This window comes from Dipodomys spectabilis, unplaced genomic scaffold, assembly GCF_019054845.1.
Source record: "Dipodomys spectabilis isolate Male_0828 unplaced genomic scaffold, ASM1905484v1 ptg000260l, whole genome shotgun sequence".
NCBI lineage: Eukaryota > Metazoa > Chordata > Mammalia > Rodentia > Heteromyidae > Dipodomys > Dipodomys spectabilis.
In genome coordinates, this window is record NW_024870937.1 from 2,182,264 (window position 1) to 2,198,606 (window position 16,343).

Consider the following 16,343-nt stretch of genomic DNA (forward strand, 5'->3'; position numbering starts at 1 on the left):
GGAATATACTATATAAACATGATAATATAGCATGCCATAGTCTCTAAGGAGGTCATAGGAATTTAAATTTTTGCTGATTTATATATTTAATTGGTTTATTTATTCCCCTGAAATGGATAAGTATCCTTTTCATAACTTAAAAACTTATGAACCAGGCACTGGTGGTACATGCCTCTAATCTTAGTTACTTAGGAAGCTGAGATCTGAGGATTAAAGTTACCAGTCTGGGCAGATAAAACCAAGGATCTCTTATCTCCAATTAATCAGCAAAACAACAACAACAACAACAAAAACAGAAAGTAAAGGTATGGCTTGAGTGATAGAACACCAACCTTGAGCAAAAGAGCCAAGGGAAAATGTAAATCTTGAGTTCAAGTCCCAATACTAACATAAAAACAAAAATATGATAATCTGTAAACATATTGATTGGCACCCAGGTTCCTTCATAAAAATGAATCCCTATGCATCAACAGCATTTTATAGATGATAGTCTGTCATAGCCATCACATATCATCTCATCCTTTTCAAATGAGATTTCATTATTATTTGTTGTTCTCTGGAGCTTTGTTCGAAGTAAGTTTAATCTCCTAGCCACCCTCTTGATATTCTGTATGCCTGAGTCAAGGTTTCAGAAAATAGCAAAGGGGAAATGCATCACAAGAAATGCCCATCAGATAGCAGATCCTGGTGAGAGGATGAATGGTGTGCATCTGAGCGTCGTGAGGTACAATGTGCAGAAGGCTGGCTCAGGTGACAGGAAGTGGGAACACAGGACCATGAGACCTGCAGGTGAGGATGTGGCAGAACGTGCCTTTAGAATGCATCAAGTTGACTGAGATCCAGCTGCACTCCAGAGTAACCTAGAAGCACATATCACTAACTTTCTGGAGTAATCTCCAGCACAAAATATGACTTTTTCCAGTCAGACTTCACCTTGCAACTGTCCATTCAGGTTACCTTGTCCTGAGAGTCAATGCAAAATTGGAGAAAGCCCAACCTCTACCTCAGTTCTCCCCAGTTGCAGGCTCCAGCTGCCTGTAGCCTGGCTCCTCGCTTGACCAACTATAGAAACAGTTGAGAATTCTAACACCTGTTTAGTTGTTTTTAGGTTCAAAAAGTAAAAATACACATTGGATCTCAAGCATTGTTGAGTTCTCAGAACTTTTCATGAGAGTCCTATCGGCTCTGCCTCTGGAAACTTCTGTGAAACATCACTTACATCACTCGACCTGGCAACCTCCCACACAGAACACCATGTCTACCATGCTGGCTTCAAGTGACAAGAAGGGATATGAAAATTAAATAGATGTATCTAAATACTTACACCCTTCTGGGTGGGTGGCAAGGGGAAGGGCTGAGGGAGGAGGAAGCACCCAAGACCCTGTGGCAGTCTGGGTAGAAAAGTCCATGAGATTCTTTTTTTTTTTTTTTTTTGTCGGTCGTGGGGCTTGAACTCTGGGCCTGGGTGTTGTCCCTCAGCTCTTCACCTCAAGGCGAGCGCTCTACCACTTGAGCTACAGCGCCACTCCATGAGATTCTTATCTACAATTAACCACCAAAAAGCCAGGAGTAGAGTTGTAACTTCAGTGGTAGAGTGCCAGCTTTGAGCACCAAAAGTTCAAGGACAGAACCCAGGCCCTGAGTTCAAAGCCCCACAACCAGCAACAAAAATATATTTTAATAAAATAAAATAAAATATATTTTGAAAAATAAAATAGAGGGCTGGGAAGGTGGCTCAGTGGTAGAGCGCTTGCCTCGCATGCCTGAGACCCTGGGTTCGATTCCTCAGCACCACATAAGCAAAAAGAAAAAAGCTGTTAGTGGCATTGTGGCTCAAGTGGTAGAGCACTAGCCTTGAGCTGGAGAGCTGAGGGACAGCGCCCAGGCCCAGAGTTCAGGCCCCAAAAATAAATAAATAAATAAAATAGATTAAGTTTTACATAACAAAGAACATACTATATAGTAACAATAAAATGCTGATACTCATGAAGTGATTGATTTGAGGTTTTTTTAAAAAATATTTTGTTGTAAAGACTAAATTTTCTATCCTGAACATGTATATTTTAAAATTAGAACAAAATATCTAAAACTTTCTCATTATTGAAGTAGACAATAAGGAAATAAAATTAAATGTATAAAATAAAACAAAGGCTGCCAACTGTATGCCAAACTGCTTGCAAGTAGGATTCTTATCGTTATTTTTTTGAGACAGTTTTGGTCACCCAGGCTGTCCTCAAACTTGGGATCCTTCTGCCACAGCCTCCTAAGTACTGGAATTATAAGCATGTGCTACCATGTCAGCTTTGCCAAATTCTTTTTTTGATTTGTGTGTGAGAGTGTGTGTGTGTACTAGTACTGGAGCTTGAACCCAGGGCCTAGGCACTGTTCCTTAGATTTTTTTCACTCAAGGCTGCCACTCTACCACTTGTGCTACAGCTGCCCTTCCAGCTTTGGTGTGCATGTGTGCACACGTGTGTATATGTGTATGTGTGTGTTTAATTGGAGATAAGAGTCTCACAGAGGGGTTGGGAAGATGTCTCAATGGTAGAGTGCTTGCCTTGCATACTTGAGGCCCTGGGTCGATTCTTCAGTACCACATAAGCAGAAAAATCTGGAAGTGGTGCTGTGGCTTAAGTGGTAGAGCACTAGCCTTGAGCTGAAGTGCTGAGAGACAGTGCCCAGGCCCACAGTTCAGGCCACACAACTGACAAAAAAAGAAGAGGGCTGGGAAGGTAGCTTAGTGGTAGAGCGCTTGCCTTGCATGCCTGAGGCCCTGGGTTCTATTCCCCGGCACCACATAAGCAAAAAGAAAAAAAGCTGGAAGTGGCGCTGTGGCTCAAGTGGTAGAGCACTAGCCTTGAGCTGAAGAGCTGAAGGACAGCGCCCAGGCCCAGAGTTCAGGCCCCATGACTGGATCCCACCCCCACCCCCCACCCCCTGACAAAAAAAAAAAAAAAAGAAGAGTTTCACAGACTTTTCTGACTGGCCTTGCTTTGAACCATAGTCCTCAGATCAAAACCTCCTGAGTAGCTAGAATTACTAATTGTTTTTCCTTTTTCTTTTTCTTTCTTTCTTCTTCTTCTTCTTTTTTTTTCTGTGCCAGTTCTAGGGTTCAAAGCAGGTCCTGGGTGGTAAACTTGAGCTTTTTTGCTCAAGGCTAGTGTTCTACCACCTGAGTCATAGTTCCACTTCTGGCATTTTGGTGGTTAGCTGGAGATAAGAGTCTCAGAGTTTCCCGCCCAGGCTGGCTTTGAGCTGTGATCCTCAGATCTCAGCCTCCTGAGTAGCCAGGATTACAGGAGTGAGCCACTAGCACCCTGGCCTTGCTCTTGCCTTTAGCAAATAAACTTTGTTGTTGCTTGATAAAATGAAATTATCTAACAAATAAAAAGAGGAAGGTTCTATTACCCTCATTTATATAGAGAAGGAAATAGAGAATTGAGAACTAAGGACATGATCCATGGCCACACAGCTGATAGGTGGGAGACACGACCTTGATGACCTGCTACTTCACCTCTCTGGGCTTCACTTTGCCACTGTAATATAAACGACTGAACTAACAAAATGCCAGGGAAATCCAAAGAGGCCTTATGAGCAGAAGGGCTGCAAAGGGCATGCTTTGGGGTAGCTTCCTGTGATCCCCACCAATGGCTGGGAACCTGCTTTGGGGCAAAAAAAAAAAAAAAAAAGTAGAAAAAAGAAACTTTTTTGAGTACTCTTTTTATGTTTCCCACATTTAAGATTATTCTAATTTTCTGCCTCAGCCTGTCCTATGAGCTTGTTTGAGAGAACTGAGAGATGGTAGATAATGACAACAGACAGCAGCTTCCTGTTTGTGGGGAAATGTGAACTAAAGGTTTCAGCCAGCACCTGATTGTCTGACGAGACCAAAAATATGATCAACAAAACCACTGAGACACAACTACAGTTCCCATGCAAAGTGTCTTCCCTAAAGAGGTTCTGATTAGTGCTTGTTCAGACCACTTGCCCGTTATTTTAATTGGCTAACTTATTTGTATTCCATTTTATGAGTTCTTTATGTATTCTGGATATTTAGCCTCTGACAGATGAAAAGTTACCACATATTTTCTCCTACAATCAAGGCCTCACCTCACTCAGCTTTGCTTGCTCAGTTGACATTCTACTACTACGCCACACCTCCAGCCTTGCTTTTATGCTGGCTATTTTGGAGATGTGATCTCAAAGACTTCTGATGGGGCTGGCTTCAAACTGTAATACTCCAGATCTCAGCCTCCTGAGTAATTAGGATTACAGATGTGCCCAGAGTGCAAAAGTTTTGTACTGGATATATTGTTAATATTTGATAGAATTTGGGGGGGGGGAGACGAAGGGAGGGAGGAGATGGGAAGGGATGGGAAGGGGAAACAACGGAGGAGGCAACGATGCTTGATAAGAAATGTACTCATTCCCTTGCTCATGTAATTGTAACCACTCTGTATGGTATTTTCACAATAAAAAAATCAATAGAATTTGTCTAATTTTGACTTTCTTAAAAAAACTAAAAATAGATGTATCATACAACTCAGCCATCCCACCCAGGATTCATATTCAAAGGAAAAGAAATCAACATATTTATTGTAGCATATTTGATATAGAATCAGCCCAGGTGTATATCCATAAATGGATAAAGAAAATATGGTGTAAATACACAATGCATCATCATTTAGACATAAAGAAGTATCAACTGCATTCTCTCATACATGAAAGATTAAAAAAAATTGAGCCAGGTGCCAGTGGCTCATGCTTGTAATCCTAGCTACTCAGGAGGCTGAGATCTGAGGATCACAGTTCAAAACCAGCCCCAGCAGGAAAGTCTATGAAACTCTTATCTCGTTAGCCCAGAAAACCATAAGTGACACTGTGGTTCAAAGTAGTAGAGCTCTACACTTCTGTGAAAAGCTCAAGGATAGTGCTCAGGCCTTGAGTTCAAGCCCCAAGACAGACAAAAAGAATTTTTTTGACCTGAAACTAGAATAGTGGTTACTAGAAATTGAGAGGAGGAAAGATATGAAAAAGGAGGTTGGATCTTATCAATGCATATGCCTACATGGAAACACCACACTGAAGCCTATTAATATGTGCAATTAATGCAAACAGATAATACATACACACAAATGTACATACATACATACAACAAAATAACGAGTTAAAAATAGAGTATTAGCTGGGTGCCAGTGGCTCACCTGTAATCCTTCTGCTCAGGGGGCTGAGCTCTGAGGACCTTGGTTCAAAGCCAGCCCAATCAGGAAAGTCTGTGATACTTTTATCTCTAATTAAGCACACACACACATAAAAGCCAGAAGTAGTGCTGTGGCTCAAATGGTAGAATGCTAGGCTTGAGCACAAAATGCTCAGGGGAAAGCAGATGGGTACCAGAGACTCATACCTAGCTACTCAGGAGACTGAGATCTGAGGATCACGGTTCAAAGTCAGCTGGGGCAGGAGACTCTTAGCTCCAATTAACCACCAGAAAACTGAAAGTAGAGCTGTAGCTCAAAGTAGTAGAGCGTTAGCCTTGAGCAAAAAAAATTCAGTAACAGTGTCCAGTCCCTGAGTTCAAGGGCCAGTACTAGCGCACGCGCCCGCGCGCACACACACACACACACACACACACACACACACACACTGTCCCCATGTTTTTCATTTCACTGCCTCCCTTCCCTTTTGCATTTTCCAAAATCTGTGATCCTCAGGAATTTCACCCAGGTGATTTCACATTTCTCTTCACACTCCTACAAATCTACTATACAATAATGAAGACCTTTTTTTGAGGGGGTGGGGTCAGTCATGGGGCTTGAACTCTGGGTCTGGGCACTGTCCCTGAGCTCTTCAGCTCAAGGCAAGTGCTTTACCACTACCACTTGAGCCACAGCACCACTTCCGGGTTTCTGGTGGTTAATTGGAGATAAGAGTCTCACAGACTTTCCTTCCCTAGGCTGGTTTTGAACCACGATCCTCAGATCTCAGCCTCTGGAGTAGCTAGGATTACAGGCGTGAGCCACTGGCGCCCAGATATGAAGACCCATTTTAATCCAAATCAGCAATTCCACCAGCCACAGAACCTGAGTAAAGGGTTCAGTTCCACCAACTCAGTGTGTGTGTAGGATAATTTGCTGAGAGTAATAAAACTCAAATTTATCTCAAAATATTTCTAAACGTTTGTAACTTTTGTCATCATTTTTTTCTCCAAGGAAAAATATTTCTCTTGTAAGATTATCCCTATGCCTAATCTTCTATCTTAGTCTCCCTTCCTATACCTAGGACCTAGACCTGCCTGGGAGTGTTATAGGGAGAAAGCTTAGCCAGGCCCTGCTGGCTCACACCTGTAAGCTACTCAGGAGGCTGAGTTCTGAGGATAGCAGTTAGAAGCCAACCCTGGCAGACACATCTGTGAGACTTATTTCCAAATAATTGCCCAGCGCCAGAAGTGGAACTGTGCTCAAGTGGTAGAGCATCAGCCTTGAGCAGAAAAGCTAATGGAAAATGCAAACCCTGAATTCAAGCTCCAAGGTCCAGTGCTAGGGGAAAAAATCTGCTGGCTTCTGGAGAGGAGGAAGGAACTGAACCTGGCAAAGATCTTCCATTCACTAAGCTGAAGTGCCACGGTAGCCATAGAAGTAGATACAGTTCACAAGTGAAGTCAAAGAGAAGGGTTCAAGGTTGAGTTGAATGTAACCAAGATTGAGGAACAAATATGCCCCTGAGTTTCTAAAAGATACAGTAGTTGCTTCAGCAGCAAACCACTACAGTGTCACATCTAGGACTCAGTGACCCCATATGGGCACATGATGAAGGCTAGGGCAGAACACTATTGCTAAGATTAAATGAGGTGATTGTATCTGGGACATGATTGATGCTAAGAATGTAGTGTGTGTGTGTGTGTGTGTGTGTGTGTGTGTGTGTGTGTGTGTGAAGGAGAGAGTGAGCAAGAGAGAGAGAGAGTTAGATATGCTGAAACCTTAACCCTTTCTCGGTTTGGAAGTTCTCTCTGCCTATTTTGTTTGTTTTTGTTTTGGGTGCTAATACTGGCGCTTGAACTTAGAGTCTGGGTGTTGTCCCTTAGATTTTTCACTCGATTTGTCCCATAACTCCATTTTTGGCTTTTTGATGGTTAATTGTAAATAAAAGTCTCTCCGAAGATGGGTGTCAGTAGCTCATGCCTATATCCTAGCTACTCAGGAGGCTGAGATCTTAGGATCATGGTTGAAGCTAGCCCAAGCAGGAAAGTCCATGAGATTCTTATCTCCAATAAACTACTCAGAAAAGGCTGGAAGTGGCAATGTGGCTCAAGTGGTAGAGAGCTAGCCTTGAGCACAAAGAGTTCAAGCCCTGAGTTCAAGCCCTGGAACTGACAGAAAAAAAAAGAGTCTCAGATTTTCCTGCCCAGGCTTGCTTCAAACTGGGATCCTCAGATTTCAGCCTCTTAAGTAGCTAGGATTACAGGCGTGAGCCACTGGCCAGCTCTCTGTCTATTTTGCCTTAACTCTACTGATATTTGTTGAAATGTTCCTTACTTGATGAGATCTGGTTCAATGCTTTTTCCTTCCTGCTTTGGGTTCTGGTTGTATTGTCCACTAGTTTGAAAGCTCACTGGGAACTGAGGGTTTGTTAGAAGTAGATAGAAGTAAACATATGGAGTCAGGAGTTCTGGACTCAAACTGCAGCTCTAATACCTGAAGAGTTCTTGAGCCACAGTTTTCTTATCTAGACAGTACTGAGACTATAACAGCCACTTTTCAGACTCACCTGCCTGCTTGCTCAGATATTGACAAGATCATGTGAGATCATATAGGGGAATGAATATTAAATTGCTGCATAAATGTGGCCAATTAATTTAACACCCCCATAGCTTCACGTTAGACTATCTTTCTTTTAGCAAATGCTTAATAATTTGTGATTGAAAGGTAATACAAGTGATAATCTGGTAACAACATGTATTGTCATGACAACTAGAATCTAACACACCACTTCTATTCCACAGACTAGAGAGGTAGCTCCTGACAATGTTTGTTGAGGAAAGGGATGATAGGGCAGACAAAGAAAACAATTTTTGGTTTGGGGTTTTTTAAAACAGATGTTTAGAACATACCAGAAACCTGGGTTTGAAAGAACACCAATTAGTGGTAAGAACCTAGCTCTATGAGGATTAAAAGTTAGAATCCTAAAGAGTCTAAGCATAAAGTCTGTGCCAAAGTTAGTGCTTAATAATGTAAGGGTTGGTCTTTCTCACACTGCAAGAGACAATTGCCAGGTCTGAAGAGAGAGTAGAAAGAGAGGGTCTAACAATAGAGAAACAGGCCTAGATCTCTGAGATGATGTCCTGCCTTTAAAACCAGGCCAAAACTCTGAAGTAGGATATGCTACCAGCCCCTTTCAGGTGGTATAATTGAGGACAAGAAAATGTGGGTCTGAATGGCCAGGCTGAAAGCAGAAGATCAGCAGCCCAGCCAAGCCATGACAGATGAGATCCTTGAAGGGGCTGCTTCTAGACCAGAAAGGCCTGTGGCAGTTTTTCCATGTTCTCTGTGGTTCCAGGCTGGCCCAGGAGAGCAAGTGAAAGTGTCCTGTGTGGCCTGAGAGGACAAAGAAGTAGCTGAGATGACTGGAAGACTTGAAGGGGACTTACTAAAAAGGCAAGGAGATTGCAAAGTGAATGTCAACAACCAATGGATGACCAGATGCAGGCTTCAGTTAACGCCCCTGGGGAAGGGGTCAAAGTCCAGAAAGAGAGTGACAGTAAGACAGATGCTCCTATGGGTACTGGCATGGAGCAACCACACAAGTGACTATGATGAGGATGTCCTTGCACAGTATTTATAAACACCTCTAAAAACAACATGAATCCTGGAGCTGGGAAGGTGGCTCAGTGGTAGAAGCGCTTGTCTTGCATGCCTGAGGCCCTGGGTTCGATTCCTCAGCACCACATAAGAAAAAAAAGCCGGAAGTGGCGCTGTGGCTCAAGTGGTAGAGTGCTAGCCTTGAGCTGAAGAGCTGAGGGACAGCGCCCAGGCCCAGAGTTCAGGCCCCACGACCGGACCAAAAAAAAAAAAAAAAAAAAAAACCAACATGAATCCTGAATTGAGTAAACTATCCTAAAGTAAGATGTCATTAAATTGACAATGATTTCTGCCTCTAGCAGAATGGGAAACTTGGGATAAGGATTAAGTTCATTGGTAGAAAAATAACAGGCTAAATCTCATTTTTTCACTCTTGAATTTATACCCCAAGACAGACTTTTGTATATTACTTAGAACTCAAAAAAGACTAATACAAAATTTTGGCCAGGTACCTGTGGCTCTTGCCTATAATCCTTGTTCCTCAGGAGGCTGAGATCTGAGGATCACAGTTGGGAACTCAGGCAGGAAAGTGTGAGACTCTTACCTCCAATTAACCACCAAAAGACAGAAGTGGAGTGGTAAAAAAGCTCATGTGGTGGAGTGCTAGCTTTGAGCAAAAATACTCAAGGACAGTGGCCAGGCCCTGAGTATGAGTGAGTGCACACACACACACACACACACACACACACACACACACACAATACAAAACTTCAAAAACCTTCCCATAATGACTCCTTGCTAATTAGAAAAATTAGCAATACCAAAATCTTGACTGAAGGCTTCTTCAGTTTCTACCATGACAAAAGTTACATCACTGCGCAGGGAGTGCTACGCAGGCTCTTCCCAGGCAGGCTGGATGACTGGACCTGATCTCTCCTGGCAGGCACAGCAAACAGCCTGGCAGGGATTTTCCTTCTAGTCATCTTCTCTGTACTTTAGGAACCCTTCTGCTCCAAGACTAAACGCATGATGACCTGGCTGCCTGATCTCACCTCTTCCTGCTCTACAGCTGCTCTCAAGCCCTTAGTCTTCATGAATTTTTATTTTTTATTTTTGCCAGTCCTGGGGCTGGAACTCAGGGCCTAGGCACTAGCCCTGAGCTTCTTTTACTCAAGGCTAGCATGCTATCACTTGAGCCACAGCATCAGTTCCAGCTTTTTCTGATTATGTGGGACTTAGGAATGTAACCCAGGGCTTCAACATGCTAGGCAAGTACTCTACCACTAAGCCACATTCTCAGCCCATGAATTTTTATACTAAAATGAAAAATAAAAGTAAATGTGTAAAAAGGAAAGTAACAAACATGATGAACTTCTCTAAAGTTGAGAAATCTTGCAAGTTCTTAGGGTTATTGCCCAAGATCTGAACTTTCTTTTTTTTTTTTTGAGAGTGAAACTAATGCTTTTATTAAATAAGTCATAGTAAGGAAAAAACGCTATCTTAATATGCATGAATATGTTATTGAATCTCACATGTAAAACTGAAAAAAAGTACTGAATCTGAACTTTCTGACTGATTTGCTTATCTAGAACTCAAAAGCCTAGAGATCCAAGTAAGGCAAGAGGGAGGGGCATTTCCTTTCTAGAATCTAGGCTGGGTGACATTCATCTCAATGGTACCGTCTCACAGGAGATAGAGTCCCTTAGGCATTTCCTTTCAGATGCATCTCTTACCTTTAAGAAAAAAGAAAAAAAACTACTTGGGGAAAGTATGTTTCTCCTTAGAGTTGGCCAATAAACTATAGTCAGGTTACTACACGTTCTTCTAGTGAACAAATGGATCCTATCTGCCATACTAAAGATGTCTTCCAAAGAAACTGTCTCATGCCAGGCCAGAACTGGCTGATCCAATGAACATTTGACCTACAAGTTACTTGTCTGAAAACCTGCCACCACCACATGCAGTTGCCTGATTTAAGGTGCTCTTTCCAAATGGCGACAATGGCTTGGTCAACAAAATATTTCTTCTAGACCGTGAAACAAGTAATCAGTGGGTAATAGGAAGAGATTGAGAGAAGATCTAAAAAACACCACCAAAAATTATTAGAGCAGCTGAGTCAATCAGCAGTGTGAAGATTTAGAAATCTTTACTACCAGGGGTGGGAACATGAGATAATCTAATCTGCACTGGTTTCAGTTTCACAAAAGTGGTATCAGCTTCTGTGACTGACAAAGAAAATGCAAGTTCTGACCCACTTTTCTCTATATACAACTCTAAGTGAATTAAAATAGGCACCTGTTTATTCTTTGTTCCAAAAATCCATCATTTGTACATTTTATTTATTTATTTATTTTATTTTGCTAGTCCTAGGGCTTGAACTCAGGGCTTGGGCACTGGCCCGGCCCTGGGCTTCTTTTGCTCAAGGCTAGCACTCTATCACTTGAGCCACAGTGTCACTTCTGTCTTTTTCTGTTTACATGGTACTGAGGAATCAAACACAGGGTTTCATGCATGCTAGGCAAGCACTCTACCATTAAGCCACATTCCCAGCCCTGTACATCTTTTAAATGCCAACTTTTTCTTTTACACAGCCATCTGTAATCCTTCCCCCATTTCTCCCCCACACCTTTCAACCAGTCTTGGTACTTGAACTCAGGATTTCATGTTCTTGTTTGTTTTTTTTTTCATTCAAAGCTGGCACTCTACCACTTGAGCCACACCTCCACTTCTGGCTTTTTGCTAGTTAATTGGACCTGAATTTCACAGATTTGTCTGTAAAGGCTGACTTTGAACCTCAGTCTTCAGATCTTAGCCTCCTGAGGAGGTAGGATTACCAATGTGAGCCACTAGCACCCATCTTTATAACCCTAATCTGAGAGGATTACAGATTTAGGGAATGCTCTCATAGATCATGTTAGCCCAATTTATTCAAAATAAAAACTATCCAGAGTCATGTATAAATAACATACATGATGGAAAAAATATTTCATGACATTTATTATGTGTCAGATCCTTTACAAATATCATCTCATTTAATCTTCAAAATAACTCACTTTGAGAGGAAGAGTGGGTGAATACAGTCATAATATTCAATGTATGTGAAATAGAACCAGGTAACTTGAGAGGAGGAGTGGTGTTGGGAGAGATGAGAGAGAATGAAGGAAGGTGTGACATTGATCAAGAGACTTTGTAATCCTAAACTGACAGGAGGATGTGAAACTCTTTTGTACAACTAGTTAAAGATCATAAAAAATTAAATAATAACTCCCCCAAATAGTAAGATGTATTATTATTCTAATTTTACAAATGAGAAGACTGAAGCTCAGAAAACTTACATAACTTATCCTCAGCCACAAAACAAACGAACAACTGACCCCAGGTTGAAATCCAGATCTATATATCATGTTCTTTCTACTCTTCTCTCTTCGGCCTTTATGAGAACATTTAAATATCTAGATAACGTCACATCTCAGGAAACTCCAACAATACTATGTGGCCATAGGGTAAAGAAACACATCTACATATATAACCTGTAAAAATCATCAAAATACTCCATGAAACAAACAAAAAGGCAGGATACAGAATAGAATATATAGCATGCCAACAATTGTGCTTTAAGACAAAGGGCCATCAATGAGAATGATATATACACACGTTGAAGGTTGACAGTGACAATGACAAAGGTGATTACCAGCTGGAGGCTGAATCCTCACCTTGAATCCTAGCTACTCAGGAGGCTAAGATCTGAGGATCAAAGTTTGAAAAGCCAGCCCAGTCAGGAAAAATATAAGAGACTCTTATCCCTAGCTAACCACCAAAAAGCCATAAGTAGAGCTGTGGTTAAAGTGATAGAGTACCAACCTTGAATGAAAAAAGCTAAGAAAGACCTTAACTCCCTGAGTTCAAGTCCTTGTACTCACACACACACACACACACACACACACACACACACACGAATAGAACAAAAAGGCTAAAGACTGTCAATAGGGCAGAGAAGGTTAAAAAAAGTAAAAATAAGTCCAGGAGCTCAAACATCTCACTAATGATAACTTCAGAAGAGAGAATAAATAAATGGAGCAGGATCATTGAGTCTCTATTTCACCATTGTCAGAATGGCTATCATCAAGAAAACAAAAATTTAGTGAGGACTGAGAGAAGAGGATATTGTACAGTTAATATATAGATTTCAGGCAAATTAGTGCAGGTACTATGGAAATCAGTATGGTGGTTCCTCAAAAAAAAATTAGAAATGCTGGTTTATACTTGTAATTCCAGCTACTTGGGAGGCATAGATCCGGAGGTTCAAGGCTTGAGATCAGCCTAGAAAAAAAAAATTAATGAGACTTTTCCCATCTCAACCACAAGAGCTCATGTGGTGGTGTAATCCTAGCTATGTGAAAAGTGTAAATAGAAAGATGTTAGTCTGGGCTAGCCAAGGAATAAATAGAAGACTATAGAAAAACAACAACAACAACTAGAAACAAAAAGAACTAAGAGTATCGGAATACAGCTCAAGTGAGAGTGTCAGCCTAGTAAGCCTAAGGCCCAGAGTTCAACCCCCAGTTCCACAAAAATTAAATTAAATTAAAAATAGAACTTCCATGTAATCCTGCTGCACTGTATCACTCCTGGGTATATACTAAAAAAAATCAAAGTCAACATATGATGACATTCTGGTAATCCATGTGTATTGCTGCATAGCCAAGTTATAGATATAGCCTAGGTGTCTATCAATGGGTGAATATATTTATGTAGATAGATAGATAGATAGATACATAGATACATAGATACATAGATACATATATATATAAATGAAGCTTTGCTCATCTATAAAGAATGAAATTGTGCTGTTTTCAGGAAAATGGGTAAGCCTAGTGACCATTATGTTAAGTAAAATAAAGCATACCTGAAAAACAAATACTATGTGTCTTCTTCCATATGTGACATATTGAGGTAGAAAGGACATGACACTGAGAGAAGGACTAGTTGAGATGTGGAAGGGGAAAAAGATAGGAGAAACTGTAAGTGTCATAATGAAGCCTATTACCTTGTACAGTTAAAGCTGGTTAATGAAAAAGATTAATTAAGGAAAATAGGACACAGCGAAGGGAACAAGGAACACAAAAGAGTAGGTAGGAAAGAAGATATCAGAGATAATACAAGAAAACTTCCAGAATCGAAAGACATGAGTCTTCAAATTGAAAGAATTTATTGTATTCAGTACAAGGAACAACAAGCAACTTACTGCTGTTGCAGAAATTTATGTATTTCTGTGCAAAAATGATTATAATACAATAGAGGAAATAAATAGATTAAAAACTATGTGTCAAACAGGAGCCAGTACTTATAAAATATGTGATAGACAATACTGTAATTATTCACAACCTTTTATTTTATATTCAGACTATTAATCAAGCATAGAAGGTAGAACAAAAGCATGTTTAGGCATTTAAATCTCCAAAAATTCATCTCTTAGATCCTCCTGTGATCTATTAAAAGTAGACAACCACTAAGAAGAACAAGAATACGAGAAGGAAGAGAAGACACGGTGCCTAGTCTGGGCTACTATCATAACATATCACAGACTACATGGAGTATAAACAGCAGAAATTTGCTTTCCACAAAATTTATTTCATTCTGAAAGGTTAATTCTGAGTGTCTCCTCCCTCATCTTTGATGATTCACATAAGTTCTCAATGTTCTTCTTTCTCACCCACCACAATCGTTTGGACCCATGGTTCATATCACAGCTTGTTAGTTATCCTTGGTGCAGACTTAGGTTCCCTGCCCAGAATAGGAGAAAGCAATCATCTCAGGTTGTGTTACAAGTTAGAGATTATGGATGGGAAGAATTAACTGTGGTCACTAGCTCCAGCTGGGCTGCTACAAGTTGAAGTCATTGAGTTGGAGCCAAGAACCAAGTGTAGGTGCCAAGCACCCATTTCCCTGACTTCATCTCAATGCTGTCTCTCAAAAAATGTTCACATGGGCATTTTCTAATCTTCAAGTAAACATAAGACCAGCTGTGGGGTGGGGGTGGGGGTCCTGGGAGTTAGCTAGTCAGATGTCTGAGAATTTGATGCTTTCACCTGTTTCAGAGATGAGCACAGAGTTTATTCACACACCTGAAAGAGGTTGGCAGCTTCCAGAACCCGCTGGACATTCTGCTTCGTGATCAGCGCCTTGCTGGTATATGTGTAGTCCAGGAGAATGTGCATGGTTTCAGCATCAACCCCTTTAATAATGATCCTCTCCTCATACTTTTCCTTTAACTCATTGCAGAACATGGCCCTGGAAGAGACATGTGAATGGGACCTCTGTTAGAATGTTGGGTTTGAGACCCTTTTAGACAAGCCTGCCCTCCTGGAACGGTGAGGTCCCAGTCAGGACCATGGATGATCACTGTCTGTTTCTGCAGCACGTAACAAATAGTAGACATTTATCAAGAACTTACTGAACAGAACTTTTCTCCTCCACCAAGGCCTACTGTGGTCCCAAGACCAGTCCCTGGATCAACGTTCTGGGGATCCTTCTGGGGAAACCATAGGATTTCTAAACCTCAACTGTTCTTTCTTTCTCAATACCCAGAACCTCTCAGGGTTCTGAGTCTGTTCTTAGTCCTTATACCAGCTCTCCTCTGGCCTGGAGCCTGGCCCCACCCCACCCCAGTCTGGCCATCCAGGACTCTCAGATCCCTCCCAGCAGACTAAGTGGCTCATGCAGCTGCTTCTTACCCTAGAGGCTTGACACTTGTCCAAGGATTTCCATTGTAGTTGGGAGCCTTGAATTGCCCCATCCCAAGACTGAACTCCTAAAGTCATTGCTCCCTCTCACCTCTAGCCTATGCTTTCCATTCTTCTTCCCCAGGACTAGACTTTAGATATTTAGCTTCTATCTTGGAAGCAATGGAACAAGATGGGAAGGGTGTTGGGTTTAACATCAGAAGGATCAAGATTTGAATATCAGCATTGTCCTCAAATCAAAACTAGACATGTTCCATAATCACCATGAGCTCTAAGCACACTCTCTCTCTCTCTTCTTCTTCTTCTTCTTCTTCTTCTTCTTCCTCCTCTTCTTCCTCTTCTTCCTCTTCTTCCCCTTCTTCTTCTTCTTCTTCTTCTTCTTCTTCTTCTTCTTCTTCTTCTTCTTCTTCTTCTTCTTCTTCTTCTTCTTCCTCTTCTTCCTCTTCTTCCTCTTCTTCCTCTTCTTCCTCTTCCTCTTCTTCCTCTTCTTCCTCTTCTTCTTCCTCTTCTTCTTCCTCTTCTTCTTCCTCTTCTTCTTCTTCTTCTTCTTCTTCTTCTTCCTCTTCTTCTTCCTCTTCCTCTTCCTCTTCCTCTTCCTCTTCCTCTTCCTCTTCCTCTTCCTCTTCCTCTTCTTCTTCCTCTTCTTCTTCCTCTTCTTCTTCTTCCTCTTCTTCTTCCTCTTCTTCTTCCTCTTCTTCTTCTTCTTCTTCTTCTTCTTCTTCCTCTTCTTCTTCCTCTTCCTCTTCCTCTTCCTCTTCCTCTTCCTCTTCCTCTTCCTCTTCCTCTTCCTCTTCTTCTTCCT

At 41.3% G+C, this 16,343-nt stretch overlaps 1 protein-coding gene across 1 annotated transcript in view; it reads right to left on the minus strand.

Annotated features, from left to right (window-relative positions):
• The window catches only part of Klhl6 (kelch like family member 6), a 48,358-nt gene that overhangs the window by 14,872 nt on the left and 17,143 nt on the right, over positions 1–16,343 (minus strand). The window contains exon 2 of the mRNA XM_042699642.1: positions 14,924–15,089. Within this exon, the coding sequence (XP_042555576.1) occupies positions 14,924–15,089 (166 nt within the window). The remainder of the gene's footprint in view (positions 1–14,923; positions 15,090–16,343) is intronic.